General features: G+C 38.0%; 2 protein-coding genes across 18 annotated transcripts in view; one reads left to right on the top strand and one right to left on the bottom strand.

The window, feature by feature from the left end:
• Nucleotides 1-22,078, bottom strand: part of LOC144616142 (uncharacterized) — a 131,389-nt gene that overhangs the window by 4,538 nt on the left and 104,773 nt on the right. For 5 of the 13 annotated variants that reach the window (XR_013555169.2, XR_013555170.2, XR_013555171.2 and 2 more), the window contains 6 exons: nucleotides 21,674-21,757; nucleotides 11,292-21,509; nucleotides 9,589-9,823; nucleotides 8,364-8,443; nucleotides 7,242-7,291; nucleotides 4,261-4,437 (listed from right to left, as the gene is read on the bottom strand). Coding sequence is in view for 1 of the 13 variants with exons in the window: in XM_078445793.1 (XP_078301919.1) it covers nucleotides 4,334-4,437; nucleotides 7,242-7,291; nucleotides 8,364-8,443; nucleotides 9,589-9,597 (243 nt within the window). In the remaining 12 variants the exon portion in view is untranslated. The other 8 variants (XR_013555165.2, XM_078445791.2, XR_013555163.2 and 5 more) reach the window with 7 other exon arrangements.
• Nucleotides 1-22,078, top strand: part of PDE5A (phosphodiesterase 5A) — a 138,687-nt gene that overhangs the window by 78,351 nt on the left and 38,258 nt on the right. For all 5 annotated transcript variants that reach the window (XM_060654283.3, XM_060654284.3, XM_060654280.3 and 2 more), the window contains exons 10-11: nucleotides 3,932-4,107; nucleotides 7,445-7,504. In XM_060654283.3, the coding sequence (XP_060510266.1) occupies nucleotides 3,932-4,107; nucleotides 7,445-7,504 (236 nt within the window). The remainder of the gene's footprint in view (nucleotides 1-3,931; nucleotides 4,108-7,444; nucleotides 7,505-22,078) is intronic.

The raw sequence follows: 22,078 nt of genomic DNA, 5'->3' as shown, positions 1-22,078 counted from the left end.
CTATGACAAGCAATTGATTACGGTGCAAACTGATTTCAAAAATATTAAAATGTGGGGCACCTGGATGGTTCAGTCAGTTAAGCATCTGACTCTTGATTTCAGCTCAGGTCACAAACTCAAGATTCCTGAGATTGAGCCCCAAGTCAGGCTGAGCCTGCTTGGGATTCTCTCTCTCCCTCTCTCTGGCCCTCCTCTGTTTGCATGTGCCCCCCCCCTCAAAAATAAATAAATACATATTTTTTAAATTATTAAAATGTGAAAAAGTACCTAGTAGTTGAAATAAGTATGACTTTAGTGTTTAAGGTGGCAGTTCAAATCATTAGAGAAGGGGTAACTATTCAACTATTGTAAAAATCTAGTAGCAATTTGGGAAAAAATTAAGTTGAATTAAAAAATTAAATGTGATACAGTGAATCTACAAAAATACTACAGGAAAATATAGGTTTATATATAATCTTAAAATGGGGAAGTTTCTTTTAAAAGCAAGACACTATTCAGAAAATCTCTTTTGATTAAGATAATTGACAAATGACAAGTACAAAAAATATATATATTTGCAAGATTGGTAATAAGGGCAGGTCTTACATATTAAGCAAGACAGGATGCTAATTTCGGAGTCCACACTATGTGGTAGAGAGTACATGAGACTATAAGCAGGATATAAGAGCTGACATCCTGCTGTGCCAAAAAACCAGGAAGTAAACTGTGGTTAGTGACAACATCTGATTCCTAGAGTTACAGAAAAGGAAATATGATTGTGTGATTTTAGAAACCATCTAGTCCCTACTGACAATGTCAGTACAAGTACTTTGTGAACTCTAATATTATTAAGTAAACTGATACTTTACTAACTGTTCTCCTTCTTGGTTTTCTCCTAATGTTTTTGAATATTTTATGTTATGATTGTATATATTAATTGATTTTTGCTGAATGGTTTTCTTTTCTTTTTGGCTCTGCATTAAGTACTTTGTTTTTATATATAAATGATTCTGATTTCATACAGATTACTGGTAGATGTGGCATCTCAGATGACCAGTTTTAAATTTTATTATTATACTCTTCATCCAGTCTTCCAGTCATTAATGAACTTTTGAAAACCCTAGCTGTAAATGTGTCCGAGCTTTATATTTTCTCCTCAAGAAGGACTCTGTTTGTTATAAACTTTCTTCCTCATAGTTTTTTTTTTTTAAACTGGGGTATTTTTGTTTGATAGAATTAAATTTTCTGAAGTATATAAAGGAATCAGCAGGATGATCAAGGATGCTATAAAAATATAACTGTCCATTGTGCTTTCAAAGGGGAATTAGATTATATGCCTAAACGGATAATTTGTCTTTACCCTTTCCTTGCACTGAGTTTAGCCCTGTCTACACATTGTTATCTATAGTGGTGGCTTGTAAAGCAAACACACTTTAGCTGTTCCGCTCTGAGCTGTGGTTGGTACAGCCAGCTTTTGATGTTTGTACATGTGACATTCATTTCTATACCTTTGAATTCCAGATGAATTAATTAATACTTCTTAATGCACATTCATTGACTTCTGACTAAGGCATAGATTTGAACTGACGTCCCGGAGAGTTACTTAGCTAGGTCATAAGCCCAGCAGCTTGCCTGATACCCACATCTCAACCCCTTCCTGTTGTCTTTTCCTTTCCACACATACGGTAATTCTTATAAACTGGTAAAAAGAGAAATCTTGTTTATGGAAAGTGGCCAGCCAAGCAGGAGACAACTTTAGTAGAAATTGAAAGGCAGTTACGTTGTGATGTGAGGATAAAGCGGGAGACATGTGACTCTCAAGAAAATGTGATTTGGGAGACAGCCAGCACCTAGATAAACAGTTCCACATTTATAATTTGGGGATTCACAAAGGTTGGAGGACCAAACCCTTGCATTGTACCATATACGGGACGTGTTCTTTTAAGAGAATGCTATTTTTCTTGCAGTGTCCAAATTCATTATGTTTCACTTAAAGTATTCCTTGATAGTGGAATAAGTGTTAGAGAAGTATTCCCTGCAGTGCTAATAGACAGATAAGGATGTCTTTACTGTCTAAAGTAGAAAAACTCTCACAAACAAACCAGAACGAGCAAAAATGAGAGTACAGTGAATTTGCAGTGCTAAGAATAAATTGCACATCAATGGCGATAACAGGACTTAATGTGCAACCATGGATCATTGTGGACTCTATGAAATCCTTTTGTGCTCTGGGAAAAGTAACTGATAACACACTCTAGTCTTCATGGGAAAGTAGTTTGGGTGAGAGCTGCAGTCCTGCATTCTTTCATTAACTCAGTAAACATTTTTCGAGTTCCTGCTATATGCCAGGCATTTTGCTAACTGAGGAAGTGGATCTGAGAAAATAAAATCTCTAAGGCCAGAAATCTCTACAGCCTAGAAAGAGGGACAGAAATGAAATCGGCTGTGATACACCAAGCAATGGATTAAGGGCATAGAAAAGAGTAGTGCCTGCCTCACCTGGGAGGTGGGAGGCCTCCAGGAGCTACTGTGAAGGAGATGTGAGTGTCAGCTGGCTAATCGGAAGGAAAGCAGTGGGGAGCAGTGGAGGCGGGTGGAAAAGCACAGGCAACGTTGTGAGCAAGAAGATACAGTCAGGGAACCACCAGCAGTGATCTCAAGGAGGTCAAAGAGCACAGAGCAGAGGACTGTGGTAAAAAGTGCTCTTTGGGACTAGGCAGAGCCGGGCTTTGAATTTTAGACGTGAGCATAGAAACTAAGTGGCCTTGAGCAAATGACTTAACTTTTCTGAGACTCAGTTTTTTCATCTGTAAAATGGGGATGGTCATATCTACTTTGCAGTGTAAATTTTAAGGCCCAGAGATTGTGTGTGTACTGAAGCATTTAGCATAGTACGTATCCCATGGTGGGCACACACTGGAACTCTGGTATTAAATATTTAGAGACGGAAGAAATAAGGACTTAACACTTTGTTTTACCCAGAGGTAGGAGGTCACTGAACTCCTCAAAGAGAGGCCACTGGCTCAGAATCCCATTGAAGTAGTTCAGTAAAGACTTACAATGTTGATGTAATTTTCCATTTATATTGACTACATGTTTGACTTCTTTTTCTTTTTTAATTTTTTAAACATACATTTATTTTTGAGGGACAGAGACACAGAGCATGAGTGGGGGAAGGGCAGAGAGAGGAAGACAGAATCCATAGCAGGCTCCAGGCACAGAGCTCGATATAAGGCTCAAACACACGAACCTTGAAATCATAACCTGAGCAAAAGTCGAAGGCTCAGCTGACTGAGCCATCCAGGTGCCCCTATATGTTTGACTTTCTAAGAGAAGCCAGGACTTGGGAGGTTATGATTTTCTTCAAAGATTAGTTCTGCCTTTATTTCTAAATGGTCATTTTTATTTGCATTTATTTGTAGTATCAAAAGTTGTCTGCAAGTATGATTCTCCTGGATACAGAGGTACTTATTTGAAATTTGAGATGGTCTATGTGAATTAACCTGTTTTCTACGTTCTATTTTGTATGTTACTGTAGTTTTTAACTTCTGGTTTCTCAGTAAGGAAAGGCAATCTGTGTGACCCAAAATTCTGATGTGCATTAAAATTGTTCTCTTGGCAAATGTACAAAAATCCAATTAGTTTCCAAAGGACAAATTGTCTTTGGGGACTCAGCTGATCTAAAATTCGTGACCGCGTCTGGAAGAAAATAGTACTCTAGGATTTTTTTGAACGCAGGCAACATACTGTGTGAAACAAGTTCTCATGTAAATTAACTCGGTTTACTTTTCTAGCTTTTATATTTGTGAGGATCCGTTTGCTTCTTTGGAGATAGATTCCAAGCACTCATAAAAGCATAAGATAATCTTTTTTTGCGGGGGCTGGGTGTTCAAGTCAATAAAACGTATAATAATTAATAATAATGTTTACTCAATTTCTTGGATTGTTATAGGGGTTTGCCAACTTGTAAATAAGATGGAGGAGAATACTGGCAAGGTTAAGCCTTTCAACCGAAATGACGAACAGTTTCTGGAGGCTTTTGTCATCTTTTGTGGCTTGGGGATCCAGAACACACAGATGTATGAAGCAGTGGAGAGAGCCATGGCCAAGCAAATGGTCACACTGGAGGTGGGCTGACAACTGTGGGACTCTCGGTCTCTGCAGCCACACTCAGTTTCTGCCTTTCCCGCCAAAACAACTCGTGGGGTCTGTGTGTGATAGCAGCGTCTCCTCACGAGAATCAGACTGAATCCTTAGTTCCTCATGGAAACAGCTAAGGAAACGGAGACCCAGAATATTTTAGAGACTAATCAAAGGTCTCATGACCAAACCAAAACTCAGGCTGTTCGTCCCTTCACTCTTCTGATCTTAAGAATGCATTCACACAGATGTCTGCTGCCCGTGCAGCCTGTCTGTCCGAGCTCCAGTGCCTGAGCATCCCTGTCCCCTGGTGAACAGCTGTACTCATACATTTTGAAAGACAAAAATAGAAACCCTAAGCACTCAGAGAACCAGAAGTGAGGAAAAGGGAAACTCTTTCAGATTACAGATGTATGGATCCCACTTCTGAATACCCTGATTCATAAGTCTTGGGTAGAGCCTGGGAATCTACATTATTCCAGAGCTTCCCCCAGGTGATTCTGAATGTGCAGGCAGCTTGTGACCCACTGGCCTGGGACACTGACCTTCGGCAGGCTCCCTCCCGAGGAGGATTACCCTACCCAAGTGGGGCCAGCCCTTTCCAGGTGTATTTCACTAACTGCCTGAAAATGTTCACTTTGCATAACCCAGAAATTTCTTACATCAGAGACCCAGTTTAAGGAAATAGACTTCAAAAGGGCAAACGTCTCTACTTATTCATACAGTGGCGTGAAGTATGTTTGAATATTTGCCTACTCCTATGTAATTGAGATCAGTGGGAATCCATGTTTAGAAACTGTAACGTTTCCTCCAATCCTCTAATAAGTTCCTAACCTAAATAGCTAGAAAGATATATAAGTAAAAATTTACTAACAACCAAGATAGTATTAGTAATGATGAATATATAACATGAATAGTTTTGCCATGGTATTATATAAGAGACCTTGGATTATAAGCCAGTGGAAATCTTTTTTTGAAATACACACACGTAGATATAGGTGCATATATATATATATATATATATATATATATATACACACAAATATATGTATGTGTGTATATATATATGCACACATATACCTCAAATTACATCTATACACATACATATATGTACATATAGTGTCACACGTATATACATATGTATGTATACATGTGTGCATGTGTGTATATACATATATTTTTAATCAAATTTTTTATAGTTCCCTTGGTTTTGCACTGAATTGAATCTAAGCCAGCTATCAATTAGAAATTATCTCTTCTTGTAAAAATGTTTTTTTATGGAAAATTGCAAGCATATACAGAAGTATACTAAGAATAGCTTAGTGAGTGCCCATGTACTCATTAGCCATCTTTAATAATTATTGACCCCTGGCCAATATCATTCCATTCATACACTTGCTCACTGCTCTGCACTCTTCCACTTTAATCCATTGATTATTTTGAAGCAAATCCCAGACATTATATAATTTTGTTCAAAATCTTCGAGTATTTTCCTGATTGAGATTTATTTCTATTTTAACACTATAGTTTTACTTCAGTTAAATATATGAGTAATTAGGCTTTTACTTAGTCTAAACATTTATTTTATTTCAGTTCATTATGGGAAGTCCTATCGATGCTCACAAGTTTAACCTTGAAAAAGATTTTCCTTTCCTTACAAGGCATTGTATAAAAGCTAGGGACACCAATCCCTCAGGTTTTCTTAGGACAGTGAATTATTTTGACCTGGAAGCCATGGTCATTATAATGACCAACAAAACAACAATAATAATAGCTAACCTTTGCCAAATGTTTACTCTGTGTTCTGATGCTCACGTGTATAGACATACCTCATTTTATTGTGCTTTGTTTTATTGCTTGTCACAGATACTGCATTTTTTACAAATTAAAGGTTTGTAGCAACCCTATGTTGAGCAAATCTGTCAGCATCATTTTTCCAACAGCATTTGCCCACTTCATGTCTCTGTGTCACATTTTGATAATTCTTACAATAGTTCAAGCTTTTTCATTATTATTATATTTGTTATGCTAATCTGTGATCAGTCATTAGGGCCTGCTGAAAACTCAGGTGATGGGTTCCATTTTTTTAGCAATAAAGTGTTTTTGAAATAAGGTATCATATATTTTTTTAGAAGCAATGCTATTGCACACTTAATAGACTATAGCATAGTGTCAGCATAACTTTTATGTACACTGGGAAACCAAAAAGTTCATTTGACTCCCTTTATTACAATATTGGCTTTATTGCAATAGTCTGGAAATAAACCCGCTATATCTCAGAGGTAGGCCTGTATTAACAAAATTAATCATTACAACCGTATGAGTAAGGTGTTATTATTATCTCCAGTGTGACAAAATTTATTTTTTAAAACTTAGAATGGTATGTTATTCCTGTATCAATTTAAGTCTGAAAATGGCTTACCTTTTTATCAATCCTGCTAATATCTGTGGGGTTTTTAGTAAATCTATGTTGTCTCTGTCAAAGATGAACTTTAAAAAATATTTTTTAAAAAATACGGTAGATGTTTTAAATATGACCACTGCCCTGATTCAAAAGAATGTCTAAAATATTATCCTATTACTTTGAAGTCATTACTTTTGAATATGGGAATTAATGATTCTTCTGTTGAGTGACGAGAAAATAGTAAGCCTGTTTAACTCTACTAGGGTAAGAGAAAGTGTACTAGTTAGGTATTGAAAGCAGGGTCCCAGGCCCCACTTGTCCCCTCACTGAGTGCCTCACGTCCCCAGATGTTACTGGATGGATTTATGGGGCAGCGCTGCCTGTCTTGATCTGTGTGACATCATGTTCTAGCCATGCCATTTTTCTTTATGAAATTCTAGAGTAGTTACAGCCCTCCCCTGAGAGCTTCTTCTAGACTCCTTGCTTTCCAAATGTCAATGTTAAGTGTCAGTTTACGCAAAAGATTTTTTCGTAATTCTCACAAGTAAAAATAACTGAAGTCAGTATTTTCTAAAAAGCAGTGCAAAAAGAAAAAAGCACAAAATAAATTTTCTGCCAACTTTGAGCCAGTAGCATCGCTTATCAATAATGTGTTCATTACATCAACAGTGTCAGAATAAAAGTGACAAGACTTTCTCTAAACACAGAGAGAGTATACCTTTTGGTCTTCTGAAACAAGCAATTGAGTCAAATCTGGGATTTTTCTTTCTGTTGAAGAAAAGCAGCAAACAAGATTTGACATTCTGAGGTGTCTAGTTCTCTCTCCAGGAAGTTTTAGCAGAATCTCGAGCTTGAGATTGTAGTCTACATTTGGTAGTTTTCTCTTGGGTAACCTGTTTTCTTTGGTTTCTTACCCTATAGGTTCTGTCGTATCACGCTTCAGCAGCAGAGGAAGAAACAAGAGAGCTCCAATCCTTAGCGGTAATTCTCTTTCTTTGTAAAAGTGACTGACTACAGACATTTAATTAATACATAAACATGCTTCTCTTAGGATAACTACTTCCAATGCAATGGTCCCAATTTTTTTAATTGTATTATTATTATTTACTTTGAGAGACAGAGAGTGAGCAGGGAAGGGGCAAAGAGAGAGGGAGAGAGAGAGAGAGAGAGAGAGAGAGAGAGAGAGAGAATCCTAAGCAGGCTCCACACCATCAGCACAGAGCTTAATGCAGAGCTAGAACCCATGAAGATCCCATGAGATCATGACCTGAGCCGAAACCAAGAGTTGGGCATTTAACTGATTGAGCCACCCAGGCACCCCAGCAATGGTCCCATTTAATTAAATGTGGTAAATATTTAGATGGACATTCATAAAAATATTTAATCAGTTCTACTTTATTGTAGGGCTAAAGAGTCACTGATGATCCAAAGCAAAAGATAACATACTGACTTTGTAGTACATTATATGATTCTGAATTTTTTTTTCAATAATGTCACATCTTTCTTAGGCCAAAACTAAATTTACTTTTCAGCTCCTGGGGACAATGTGAACAGGTGACTGACTGTGAGGTGGTTGTTTGGTCAGGGTAACGACAACAAAGATTTTATAATTTGTTATCAATAATCTGCTCTGCATTATTGAGAATTGAGAGTGATTTTGATGTCTGACCACATGGCCTATGGAATGTTACTTGAAATTGGGTTCAAATAAGGTCAGCTCCTGAATTCTTATTACATCGTTATTTAGTATGCTATGAGAGAAAAAGCACACTGATAATGTAAGTAGAATGTTAAATGTTCTAGGTCGTGGTTGAGATTAATGAAAATTTGAGGCACTTACACATTTACAGCAAAGGCTCGCCTGAGTTGAAATTTACTTGAGACAACACGGATGAGGTCTATGTGAGATGTGACAGGAGTCTGTAAAGAATGAGAAGGGTGTGAACGGATCACTGAGATTCTTTTTCATTGTCCTCATCATCATAGCTGGCCAAATGCCAACCCTCTGTGGCCTTACCTACATTTTCTCACGAAAACTGCACAGCTATATTATGAGGGCCACACTGAAGTTAGAGAAGCCAAGTGACTTGCTCAAGGTCACACTGGCAGAAAGAGGGGAAGTCAGGATACACACTCACACGGTCTATCTAGTTCCAGAGCCCATGCATACAACCACTGTGCTGTCCGTTATGAGCTGTTAGGGACAGAGAAGATTAAAGATGATTGAAATGTTTTGACCTCCACCATTAAAAAAATGATGGTGCCATGAATTAACTAAAGTGGAAATATTAAGAAGGAAAACTTGGCAGATTTGACTTAGAACGTGGTAAGTGTGAGGTGCTGGTGGAAGGACTCAATGGACGTCTTCAGTAATCATGAAAGGCAGGACTGGAGTGGGGAGGGGCTGAACAGAGGTGGCGATTTGGAGGTCCAGCCTTGCGGTTTGGGGCAGTCCCATGGGGGTAGAGCGGTTGGGAGAGGGGCCTGAAAGACTGAAGGCAGAACTTTTGGGAATCTGGGTTTCTGTGGAAGGAGTGGGAAAAGAACCTGGCTGAGGTACAGATGTGGTCATTAAACAGGGAGGAAGATTTAGGATGGGGCAGTGGCGCAGAAGGCAGAAGTTTCAAAAAGGAAGGAGGTCCTGTTGGTTGTAGAAGGTTGAGAAGTGGGACTGAGGAAGGCTGCTGCATTCTGTGATCATGTGATTGTTCAGACGGCAGCTTTAGGAGTAAAACCGCGAGAGTTAAGAGTAAATGGTGACAAAACGGAGGAATGAATATAGACTAGTTTTAAAAGATAAGTTTTGTATAAAGCAAGGAGTGGAAAAGTAGTTATTAAGGATGCTGGCTGATGTTTTTGTTTTGGTTTGCTTTGTGTTGTGCACAAGGCTCACTCACAAGGAAGAGAACCAGCATGTTGTTGGATGGAGGGCAAAGGTACGGCAATGAGGGAGTGCAAGGCAGGGAAGAGATCTGGACCTTGGAGCAGCCTAGGCATTGAGCGAGACAAGAGGGAAGCGATGATAGTAATAATAATAAGAATAGCTACATTTATTGAGCACTTACCTCATACATGGCATGTTGGAAGTTCTTTGTGTGTGTTCACTAAGTGTATTTAGTCCACAGCAGCCCCATCAGGTCGGTATGGTTAGCAGGTGGAATGTGAGGAATTTGAGATTGAGAGGCTTTAGGTTGTCCTGCTCGGGATCTCCCCGGTCGTAAGTGATGGTGCCAGTACTAACTCTGGGCAGCCCAGATCCAAAGCCCAGACTCCCCTGTGTGGCACTGGAGAGGTAATGAGCTGGAAAAGGAAGGCTGAGGACTTACAGGTGTTCTCAGTTAAATCAGTGAGTAGAAAGCAGAGTCATTTATTTGCCAAGAACAGTTTAAGGAACTTGGGATGTTTCACCTGAAAGGTTAAGCTTCTTTTGGGGTTAGCCTCATTTGGGATGGACTTTATTTATTTTGTTCATGGCGGTATTTGAAGAAACGAACAGTTCTTCAATTATTTACAGAGGTTTATAGGTTATAAATATATTTCACATCAGGCTTAATTGGCCTGTTGGTCTCATCCTTCCAGAATGATGAAGTTTTTAACTAAATGCATACTGTGAGTTGGACATTATCACATGGAAAGATACATCTTGAAGTGCTTGCGAGCACTGCAAGAGTACTAAATTAGTTCTAAAATGAGGGCAAGGTTACACTCTGCCATGTGTTGTTTTAGATAAATAAAAACTAGCAAATAGAGCAATTTCTAAAGATAATGCTAAAAACATCACTAGGATATTAAACTTTGCTTTCACTTTGAAAATAGCAATCTTTCAGAAAAAATCTGAAAATTATTTTCTCAATTATTTTTATAATTTTAGCAAGAGAAAAACGCTTTGGAATAACTGAAAATTGCTATATTGCAGTATTGTTCAAAACCATCTGTTGTTTCATTTGGAAAATAGATTTCTGGCAGCTGCACTGGGAAATTTAGGGTTACGTCACTTATAGGTCAGCTAATTTATTTAAATTGGTTGAAATTCAGCAACTGAATTCAATACTGGTTTTCCATCAGCCTAATAAAAATTCCTTTACAGCCCCGACTGCACAGGTGTCTGCATCATCCAGCGACTACCAAAGTTGCTTTGTCGTGTATCTGATTATTTATCTCAATTTAAGACCTAAAATAAATTGAAAAGCTGCCTAATGTTTTCTTCACTTTTATTTTTACAAGTTAGTTCTGGAGAGAATTAAATAATATATTTAAGTATACCAAATATTTATGCCTGTTTCCAGAAAAGTTCTCTAGTTATAACAAAAGTATAACCAAGTTGATAGGAAACTCAAAATCCTTATTTTTTCCCCTTTGTTTTACTTGAGTTTTTAATCTAATTTCTCTTGACTTAAAATTGGGTATAGCAGAAATAAGGCCTTAAACTAAGCATTTTACCATATATCTTTAATGATCCTTAGTCACAAGTTGTTGAGATAAAAATAAATGAACCCCAGCTACCTGGCAATGGTTATTAGAAAATTATTAGTTAAGATATCAGAATGAAATCAGTATTTATTACCAGTAACTGAGTATTTGATTGACTGGTTTCCTTTTCTGCTTTCCTCTTTTGTTAGAAGAGTAGTGAATAAATATGTATTAGAGTTTAGTTTTTTGAAATAAGCTCAGTTTTGTCCTGGGGTCACTGCTTATTCAGTTTATCTCTATAGCTTCTGCTTTATAGCAATTTCTGAATCATATGTAATGTATATAAAAGCAAACTCACCCTTTTGTGATCCTGAAAGGTTTCTGCATCAAAATAGTGAGATAGGGAGAAGCTGACCTCTCAGGCGGGATTTCCTAGAACAGAATTTACTTCATCTTGACCTTAATCTTTCAGAGCCAGAAACGTCATGTGAACTTTCTTGATCAGGAGTGTGTTCCTTCTGCAGGTGACAGCAGCAAAGGGCAGAGCCATGTTCCTGACTCAAATCCCTGATGCCCAAGTCAGTGGTAGAGTATAGATCTAATTCCTTGTATCAAGATGATCATCACATCCCCCACTTTTTGAGAAAATCTATATATGGATAGTCAAATTATAAATAGAAAATTTTGAGCCAATAATAACAAAGAGTTGATGTTATGATCTTGATAACCAGTGTCGCTGAACTGTAGTAACCTACGGCATCCAGGAAGGCACACTCTTCCTCAAACAGTGCTAGAATGACCCTGAAACTGTCTGGGTCCTTTGGACTTCCTGTATACCATCCGTTGATACATTCGTTTTTATAGATGTCTATAACATTAACTGGGCTGTGTCTTTTCCACATTGGCAAGACTTAGTAAATTCTGTTTGATTCTTCCTGCTTTCCTTCAGCAAGCTAATCTTATCTTTTCTGCTTTGAATTCACTAGTACATTACTTCCAATGGTAATCTTAGCTCCAGAATATAGTGACACCATTCTTCAGCTTCTTATATACTAAATAGATGTTAACCAGACTAATTCCTCATTTAGTCATAAATTTACCCTGAGAGTTTTACTTATAAGCATATGTACATATTATCAGAATATTGACATTAACATGTGCCATCTTTGCATGGTTTTGAAAACTGTATGCTCATTAGTTTTTATATTCTGTGCCTCTTTGCCATTGAGATTTAAAAGATGACATTTAGGGACACCTGGGTGTCTCAGTTGGTTGAGCATCCAACTTTGGCTCAGGTCATGATCTCACAGTTCGTGGAGTTCGAGCCCTGTGTCAGACTCATTGCTCTCTGCAGAGCCCACTTCGGATCCTCCATCCCCCAATCTCTCCACCCCTCCCCAGTTCATGCTTTCTCTCTCAAAAGTAAATAAAAACATTTGAAAATAAATAAATAAATAGTCACATTTATATAATGTTAGAAAGAAGGAAAAATCATAAAACATGTTGATATCGTTATTGAAGAAAATATGCTAATCCAGCCGTGCTGTGCCTTATTCACTTCTTTATTCTCTGTAAGATTCGGTTCCACATACTAAGTTGGTTATTTACTTCCCTTTGTATAAGTAAGATTTTTTTTTCATATGTATTTGGATTCACTTCCCTCTTAGAGAAAGATAAATTCTAACAGGCTTGTAAGTGGTATGGATTTTTTCTTTAAAAACATGTTTTCTGTGCATGTTAGAAGTAGGGAAGAGAGACATTAGCCTTCTGTAAAGTATAATGTGATGGCTGTCAAACTGGCTTTATTCAAAGATCTAGAAACAAACTGCTCCGCATAAAATGGTGCCCCAATAGGTGGGGGTAGTGATCAGGGACTGATAGGGAGGGCTTAAAACACCTAACTGAGGCTCTCTGCTTGTAGCTACCAATGAACCCATGAGATATCTTACATTAATTTTATGCCTGAAAATAGTTTCCTTCAATAATTGATCATTGAGGAAAACCTCTTTTCATCCTAACATTTATAATGAATAAACGTCAGGAGTAATGTAACAAAATGCCTTTATACAATACTGAAGCTTATTGGAAGAATTTGACATTTTATGGATGGCCAAGTTCAGTGTCTGCTCTTCTTTTCAAACTTATTTTAAGAAATGACTTTCTGAATAAGGGAGCCTTGCCGTAACAGTTGGCAGTTAGGAGTTATTTTGTAATTTTTATTTTAGCTCTTGAGATTTGATACTTCAGACCTAAGGCGGGTAGAATGCCTTTGATAGCAGTGTGACCTTTTTTTGTATTAAGGTTATACAGTCAAGCAAGTTGTGTAGCCATGTGGCCACATGTCTTTATTTTCTTCTGAGGTGACCAGAGACTTTGCCACAGGCTAAATATAAACCTTTTTCATGAGGCATCCACCCAAAATAAGAAACTCAATAATTTTTAAATGATCCTTTTATTTACCTTACCCAAGTATATTATTTTCCATGGACACATGCTTTTTGGGTTTCAAGGAGACTATACACTTTACAAATAGATTATTTCCTATAAAGTTTTATTTCTCTATTAAGTAAACAAAGAGGCACCCACCCTCTACACTTGTGTAGAGGCCTTCATAATGAGAAACAGTTGAATTTAAAAAAAAAAAAAAGGTTGTTTGTCTTATATGAAGTTCAGGATAGATTCTCTTTGACTTTATTTATTTATTTTAATATGAAATTTATTGTCAAATTGGTTTCCATACAACACCCAGTGCTCAGCCCAACAGGTGCCCTCCTCAATGCGCATACCCACTTCCCCTCCCTCCCACCCCCCCATCAACCCTCAGTTTATTCTCAGTTTTTAAGAGTCTCTTATGGTTTGCCTCCCTCCCTCTCTTTTTTTTTCCCCTTCCCCTCTCCCATGGTCTTCTGTTAAGTTTCTCAGGATCCACATAAGAGTGAAAACATATGGTATCTGTCTTTCTCTGTCTGACTTATTCCACTTAGCCTAACACTGTCCAGTTCCATCCACGTTGCTACAAAAGGCCAGATTTCATTCTTTCTCATTGCCAAGTGGTTTTCCATTGTATATATAAACCACAACTTCTTTATCCATTCATCAGTTGAGGGACATTTAGGCTCTTTCCATAATTTGGCTATTGTTGAGAGTGCTGCTATAAACATTGGGGTACAAGTGCCTCTGTGCCTCAGTACTCCTGTATCCCTTGGGTAAATTCCTAGCAGTGCTACTGCTGGGTCATAGGGTAGGTCTATTTTTAATTTTTTGAGGAACCTCCACACTGTTTTCCAGAGCAGCTGCACCAGTTTGCATTCCCACCAACAGTGCAAGAGGGTTCCCGTTTCTCCACATCCTCGCCAGCATCTATAGTCTCCTGATTTGTTCATTTTAGCCACTCGACTGGTGTGAGTGGTTTTGATTTGTATTTCCCTGATGAGGAGTGACGTTGAGCATCTTTTCATGTGCCTGTTGGCCATCTGGATGTTTTCTTTAGAGAAGTGTCTATTCATGTTTTCTGCCCATTTCTTTACTGGATTATTTTTTTTTCGGGTGTGGAGTTTGGTGAGTTCTTTATAGATTTTGCATACTAGCCCTTTGTCCGATATGTCATTTACAAATGTCCTTTCCCATTCCGTTGGTTGTCTTTGACTTTAGAAAAATAGGTGACTATATTCAGGTTCTCCAGGGAAACAGAACTAGTAGGAGAGAGATTTATTCTGAAGAATTGGCTCACACAGTTATGGGGGCTGAGAATTCCAGCAGTGTTATGTCTGCAAGGTTGGAGACCCAGGAAAACCAGTGGTATAATTCAGTTTGAGTCTAAAGGCCTGAGAACAGAGGAGCTGATGCTTGAAATCCAAGTCCAAGGGCCTGAGAAGATAAGATGAGATATTCCAACTTCATAGGAAGCAAAAAAGGCATGTTCTTCCTTCCTCTACCTTTTGTTCTATTCAGGCCCTGGACAGATGCATGATGTCCACCCACAGTGAAGAGGGAAGTCTACTGAGTCCACTGATTCAGTGCTCATCTCATCCAGAAATACAGAAATACTTTCACAGACATACACAGAAATAGTGTTTAGTGTGTCTAGTCAAGTGAGACATAAAATTAACCATCACAAGTGACTAAAAAAAGTAGTTAAGTATGTATTTTCATTATCTATCGTTGTGTTATTAGGGAGCATGTGCAAACTACTAACATCCTTGTGTCATTAAACTTTAAAAACTATGTATTTCAATTATTTATGTGCCTATCCTCTCCATCAGGCTATTAGTTCTTGAGTCGTCATCATCATAGCTACCATCTAGTGATTGCTGAACAAGAACCTGGTTTACATATCTTGTTAAGTGAGTGAATGAATCAATCAGTAGATTCTGGAAAATCTAGAGTTTTAGAGAGCCTATAATCTAGCCTGAAATAACATAACCCAAACTCCTTCAGTATCCAATAAGATTTTGCTTTCTTTCTTCTTAAAATGATTATGAAACTAGAAACAACTTTATAGTTGATGAAATACATAAAGAAGCATAGGGCTAGAGAGAAACCAGGTTCAACTTCCAGCTCCATGATCTCAGGCAAATCTGTGACTTCTCCGTGTCTCAGATTCTTTATGTATAAAAAGAGGATAATAGAAGAATTTACCCTGCAGAGTAGTGACTGGAGTTCCTGGTACCTATGTGCCCAGGAAGTATTTGTTGTTAGTAGTGCTAACAGTGGGAGGAAAATCAGTTCTCAGTCTAGTAGTAGCAGCATCAAGATTTTGATGTACCTTGTCATGTTCCAAGTCTTTTTGCCTGAGCCCTTCTAATAATGTGCACTTCAATGAAGTATATACTCATTTTTTAAATTAGTCTAAGTGGAAGAGGTAGGTGGACTATCTGGAAGAAAAATGTACCATGTGTTGTAAGAACAAGTGTAAACCTTTGTTTAAAGTTTAACCAGTTTTCTACTCGAGGGCAGTAATCTAGAATTGACCATTTTGAGTAACTTCTTGCCAGAGTTGGTAGGATATTGGTCATCGCTTTCCCATCATGAGTTTCCAGTGTTCTTGGAAGTGAATGAATCAAACTTTAATGAGACTTAAGACAAGCTGAAGCTGATTGTTAAAAAACTATAGTAATGAAATATTTATTGTGCGGACGAAAAGAATTCAACTACATTTAAAAATTTTTTAAAGCAAATAAAATTCATAATTAAACTATAGGGAAAGCATATTCTATAATATATCTGTTGTTTCTGACACAGCATGGTTCATTATTAATGTTAACATTTGTATTATAACTCTTTGCCAAATTAAATTAAATTAATTAAATATTATGGAGAACTGGTTAGGTGCTTGATGATACCAAAAAGATTTTCATTCACACATTTATATTTACCTCCTACTCTATGTGGGCTCCACATAACAATAAATAAGTCTCTACCCTCTTCAAACTTGAATAGTGAAGGACTGTATGTATAACATAATTATACAATATTATATGATTATAATCAGAAAAAAGGCTATAACTTTAAAGTGTAGGGCATTGTGAGATTATATAATATAGAGACATTCTAGAATATCTAGAATGGTCTGAGGTATATGTAGTAATTCACATAAGAGATGTGGCAAGTCTGTGATTTCATACTACACTGTAATTCAGCAACCTGCAAGGTAAGATTGAATCTAGGTTTTGGCTACATTAATGCTTCAAGAAATAGAATGTTTAGATTTGCAGTTAAGATCCAGAGCTCACTGCCTCCCATGGACACACCAAAACTACAACTACATATAAAACAACTTATCAGGGTGCCTGGGTGGCTCAGTCGATTAAGCGTCTGACTTCGGCTCAGGTCATGATCTCATGGTTTGTGAGCTCAATCCCCACGTCAGGCTCTGTGCTGACAGCTCAGAGCCAGAAGCCCACTTTGGAATCTGTGACTCCCTCTCTCTGCCCTTCTCCCGCTCACATTCTGTCTCTCAAAAAATAAATGTTAAAAAATTGTTTTTGTTTAAAAACAACTATCTCCAAAAACAACTTGAAGACTAGCAGACCTAAGATTTTACACAACTAAGGATATAAAGAAATAGTCGCATCAAGATGACCAGGAGTGGCAAAGAGGCAGAGACAGTCTACTAAACTCAGGACTCACACCTCCCCAGCATGGCAACAAATGGGAGGATATCATGACTGCAAAGGCCCTCTCTGAGGAACAGGGATCCAGTACTCACATTGGGTTCTCTGACCCAGGAAACCTACACTGGGAAGATGAGCTCCCATAACATCTGGCTTTGAAAACCAGTGGGGCTTAAGTCCAGGAGAGCCAGAAGACAGCAGGAAATCAAGACTCCACTCATAAAGGGCATGTGCACAGTCTCACTTGCTCTGAGTCCCAGAGCAGAGGCAAGAATTTGAAAAGTACCTGTGTTACATGTGAATGAGATTCATTGACTAATTTAATTGACTAAATTTAGGGCACAGAACTAATTTGGGATCTGTTGGAACTTTATCCAGGGATAGAAGTACTGTGAATGCCATTTTCTTTTTCACTCCCCTTCTACCTACTTGTTCTGAGTAGCTGCCCTACCTAGCAGGTGCTGTTTCTGACACTATCCATCTACAGTGCTAGCACTGCTTGCCCTACCCTGGCATTTCCCTGCAAATTGCCTCACCCAACCCATCAGCTCTGGCCAGTGCTCCTCTCAAGTGGCTGTCTGCCCCACCACACCTGATGGGTGGCCTTGGTGACAGTGGCACTGCCCCAGGTAACCTCACCCCACCACAACCAGTGATTGGCCCTCCACCCTGCCACACCCAGAGGGTGGTGTTGGGTGGGATGGGTAACCAGGAGAGTTTCCACGACAGGGCTCCACAGGATAGTTTCTATATAGAGCTACTCCTTTGAGACAAGGAGACATAACTGATCTACTCAATATATAGAAGCAAACACAGAGAGTCAGGGGGCAAAATGAAGAGACAGAAAAACATGTTCCAAATGAAAGAACAAGACAAAACTGCAGAGAACAAATAAATGAAATAAACAATCCACCAGCTAAAAAGTTCAAAGAAATGGTCATAATGATGCTTATTGATCTTGGGAGAAGAATGGTTGAATACAATGAGAACTTCAACAGAGAGATAGAAAATACAAAAGAGAGCCAATCAGCTGAAGAATACAATAACTGAAATGAAAAGCTAGAATCAACAGCAGATTCAGAAGTACAGATTCTCTAAGATTAGAGTAGGGGTAGGGGAGAATCACCCAATGAGAACCAAAAGAAAAGAAAATTTTTAAAAGTGACAATAGTTTAAGGGACAACATTAAGCATACTAACACTCACATTATAGGGGTTCCAGAAGGCAAAGAGAGAGAGAGAGGGACAGAAAACCTGCTTGAAGAAATAATGCCACAAAACTTCCCTAACCTGGTGAAGGAAGAAAACACTCAACTCCAGGAAGCACAGAGAGCCCCAAAAAGATGAACCCAAAGATACCCATACCAAGACGCATTATAATCAAGATGTCTGAAGTTAAATATAAAGAGATAATTTTAAAAGCAGCAAGAGAAAAACAACTAGTTACATACAAGGGAGCCCCTATAAAATTATCAGCTGATATTTCAGCAGAAACTTTATACGCCAGAGGGAGTGGTATGATATATTCAAACTGCTGAAAGGAAAACAACAACAACAATAATATTCTACCTGGCAAGGTTATCATTCAGCATTGAAGGTGAGATAAGGAGATTCCTTAATAAGCAAAAGCTAAAGGAGTTTATCACCACTAAACTGACCTTACAAGAAACTTTAAAAGATACTTCATTAAATGGAAAAGGAAAAGCCATAATTAGCAATAAGAAAATTATTAAAGAAAAAAAATCTCACTGGTATAGGTAAAGATATAGTAAAGGTACTAGGTCAACAACTTATATAACTATTATGGAGTTTAAAAGACAAAAGTAATAAAAATTTTCTATATCTACAATAATTATTCAAAGAATACACAAAATATGTGTAAAATATGATGTCAAAAAATGTATTGGGGAGAGTGAAAATCTAATGCTTTAGAATGTGCTTGAACTTTAGTGACCATCAACTTAATACAGACTGGTATATACCTAGGAAGTTATATATGAACTTTATGGTAACCACAAATGAAATCCCTACAATAGATATACAAAAAATTGAGAATAAGGAATAAAAACATAACCCTAGAGACAGTCACAAAATCATACGGGAAGAAAGCAAGAGAAAAAGGAACAGAGAACTAGAAAAACAACCAGAAAACAATCAACAAAATGGCAATAAGTACATATCTACATATCTGTCAGTAATTAAATGTAAATAGACTAAATGCTCCCATCAAAAGAAATAGGGTGGCTGAATAGGTTAAAAAAAAAAAAGACCAACTTATACATTACCTACAGAGACTCACTTGAGATGTAAAAACACACATAGGGGTGCCTGGGTGGCTCAATCAGTTAAGCATTCAAGTCTTGATTTCAGCTCAGGTCACGATCCCAAGGTGGTGAGATTGAGCCCTGCATCAGGCTCTCTGCTGAGCGTGGAGCCTGCTTAAGATTCTCTCTCTGTCCCTCTGCCCCCTCCCCTGCTCTTTCTCTCTAAAAAAATAAAAGCACACATAGACTGAAAATGAAGGAATGGAAAAAGATATTTCATGCAGATAGAAGCAAAAAAAAAAAAAAAAAAAGCAAAATAGACTTTAAAACAAAGATTGTAACAAGAAAAAGAAAGGCATGACATAATGAAGGGATCACTCCAACAAGAGGGTTATCAAGTGTCTTTTCCAACCACAACTGTATGAACTAGAAATGAATTACAAGAAGAAAAGTGGAAAAAATACAGACACATGGAGACTACACAATATGCTACTAAACAACCAATGGGTCAGTGAACAAATCAAAGAGGAAAGAAAAAAATTCCTAGAGATGAGTGAAAGAGTCGGACGCTTAACTGACTGAGACACCCAGTCACCCCCAATGGCATTTTTTACAGAACTCAAACAACTAATTCTAACATTTGCATGGTACCACAAAAGCCCCCCAATAACCAAAGCAACCTTGAGAAGGAAGAGCAAAGCTGGAGGAATCACGCTTGCTGTTTTCAGACTATACTACAAAGCTGAGTAATCAAAACAGTTTACTACTGGCACAAAAACAGACACATAGACCAATGCAACTGACTAAAGAGTGCAGAAATCTGTGGTCAGGAGGTTTGAGGTCAGGAGGTCAATCAATGTATTGACCTATGGTTAATTGGTCTTCAACAAAGAAGGTAAGAATATACAACGGTTAAAAGACAGTCTCTTCAGTAAATGGTGTTGAGAAAACTGGACAGCTACATGCAAAAGAATGAAAATGGGCCACTTATACTATATACAAAAATAAACTCAAAATGGATTAAAGACTTAAAGGTCATAGTGGAAACCATAAGACTCTTAGAAGAAAACATAGGCAATAAACTCTGACATCATCTGTCTCCTCAGGCAAGGGCAACAAAAGCAAAAATAAACAAATGGGACTATATCAAACAAGAACAGTTTTACATAACAAAACCAAAACAAAAAGGCAGCCTACTGAATGGAAGAAGATATTTGCAAATAACTTGTCTCTAGCTGTGAAAGTCCTAGATGGCATCTTCTTCCAATAGAAGGTGCTTCTTCTCTATTGGAAACCTGTTGTTTAGTGTAGCCACCTTCATTACTTATCTTCACTAGATCTTCTGGAGAACTTCCTGCAGCTTCCACATCAGCACTTGCTGCTTCACCTTGCACTTGATGTTATGAAGAATTTTCTTTCTTTAAACCTCATGAGCCAACCTCTGCCAGCTTCAGACTTTTCTTCTGCAGCTTCTTCACCTCTCTCAGCCTTCACAGATCTGAAGAGAGTTAAGGTCTTGCTCTGGGATTAGGATTTGATTTAAGGTAATGTTGTGGCTGGTTTGATCTTCCATCCAGACTACTAACGCTTTCTCCATATCAACAAGAAGGCTATTTCACTTTCTTATCATTTGTGCCTTCGCAGGAGTAGCACTTTTACTTTCCTTCAAGAACTTTTCCTTTTCATTCTCAACTTGGCTAACTAGAGCATGAGGCCTAGCTTTTGGCCTACCGTGGCTTTTGACATACCTTGCTCACTAAGCTTAATCATTTCTACCTTTCGATTCAAGCGAGAGATGTGCAGCTCATCCTTTCACTTGAACACTTAGAGGGCACTGCAGGGTTATTAACTGACCTCATTTCAATATTGTTGTGTCTCAGGGAATAGGGAGGCCTGAGGAGAGGGAGAGAGAGAGAGATGGTGGAACAGCGGGCTGGTGAAGCAGTCAGAACACATACCACATTTACCGACTAAGTTTACCATCTTATGTGAGCACAGTTTGTGGTACCCCAAAGCAATTACAGTAGTAATATCAAAGATCACTTATCACAGATCATTATAACACATAGAATAATAATGAGAAAGTTTGAAATATTGTGAAAATTACCAAAATGTGGCACAGAGACATGAAGAGAGCAGATGCTGTAGGAAAAAATGGTGCTGACAGATTTCTCGATGCAGGGTTGCCATTAATCTTCAACTGTTTAAAAAAACAGACAAACACAATGTCTGCAAAATGCAGTAAAACAAAGTATGCCTGTAGTTCACTGAAGAAACCAAAACTAAGCTAGAACCCTGGCCGCAAAGGGAGCAGAGAAGTATATTTTTGAGTTTTCTAAACTCTTCAAAAAAATGAAGGCTCACCAGTAGAAGGTTGAAATAGATGCTGATGGAGTCCGGTATAGTATCTCCCAAAGGGATGTACCAGTGAATGTTTCCCTGGTGCAGCTGGGAAGGATAAGAAAAGAACTAGCTATATGAAAACTTGGGGGGATGCATTCTAAGCGGAGGAAAAACAGTTAAAGAGGCCTGGAAGTGAGAAAGAGTATTAATCAACCTTAAAAACAAATGGCAAAAGTATCGACCTCCTCCCCCCACCAAAAAAAAAAACAAAAAAAAAAAAACATGGTGATTTCAGGAAACTCAAATTTTCATTTAGAGCATTACTACAGTAAGTAAAGAGGCTGCCACATACCCAGTCTAATCCTCCTCTACACTCATGCAGAGAGTGGTCCTCTGCATTCCTTTCTCTCATGTGTCAAGAAGCCT

Source organism: Panthera onca, chromosome B1, assembly GCF_046562875.1.
Source record: "Panthera onca isolate mPanOnc1 chromosome B1, mPanOnc1 haplotype 2, whole genome shotgun sequence".
Taxonomy (NCBI): Eukaryota; Metazoa; Chordata; class Mammalia; order Carnivora; family Felidae; genus Panthera; species Panthera onca.
Note: the sequence above shows the minus strand (reverse complement) of the source record. Positions and strands in the feature narration are given on the sequence as shown.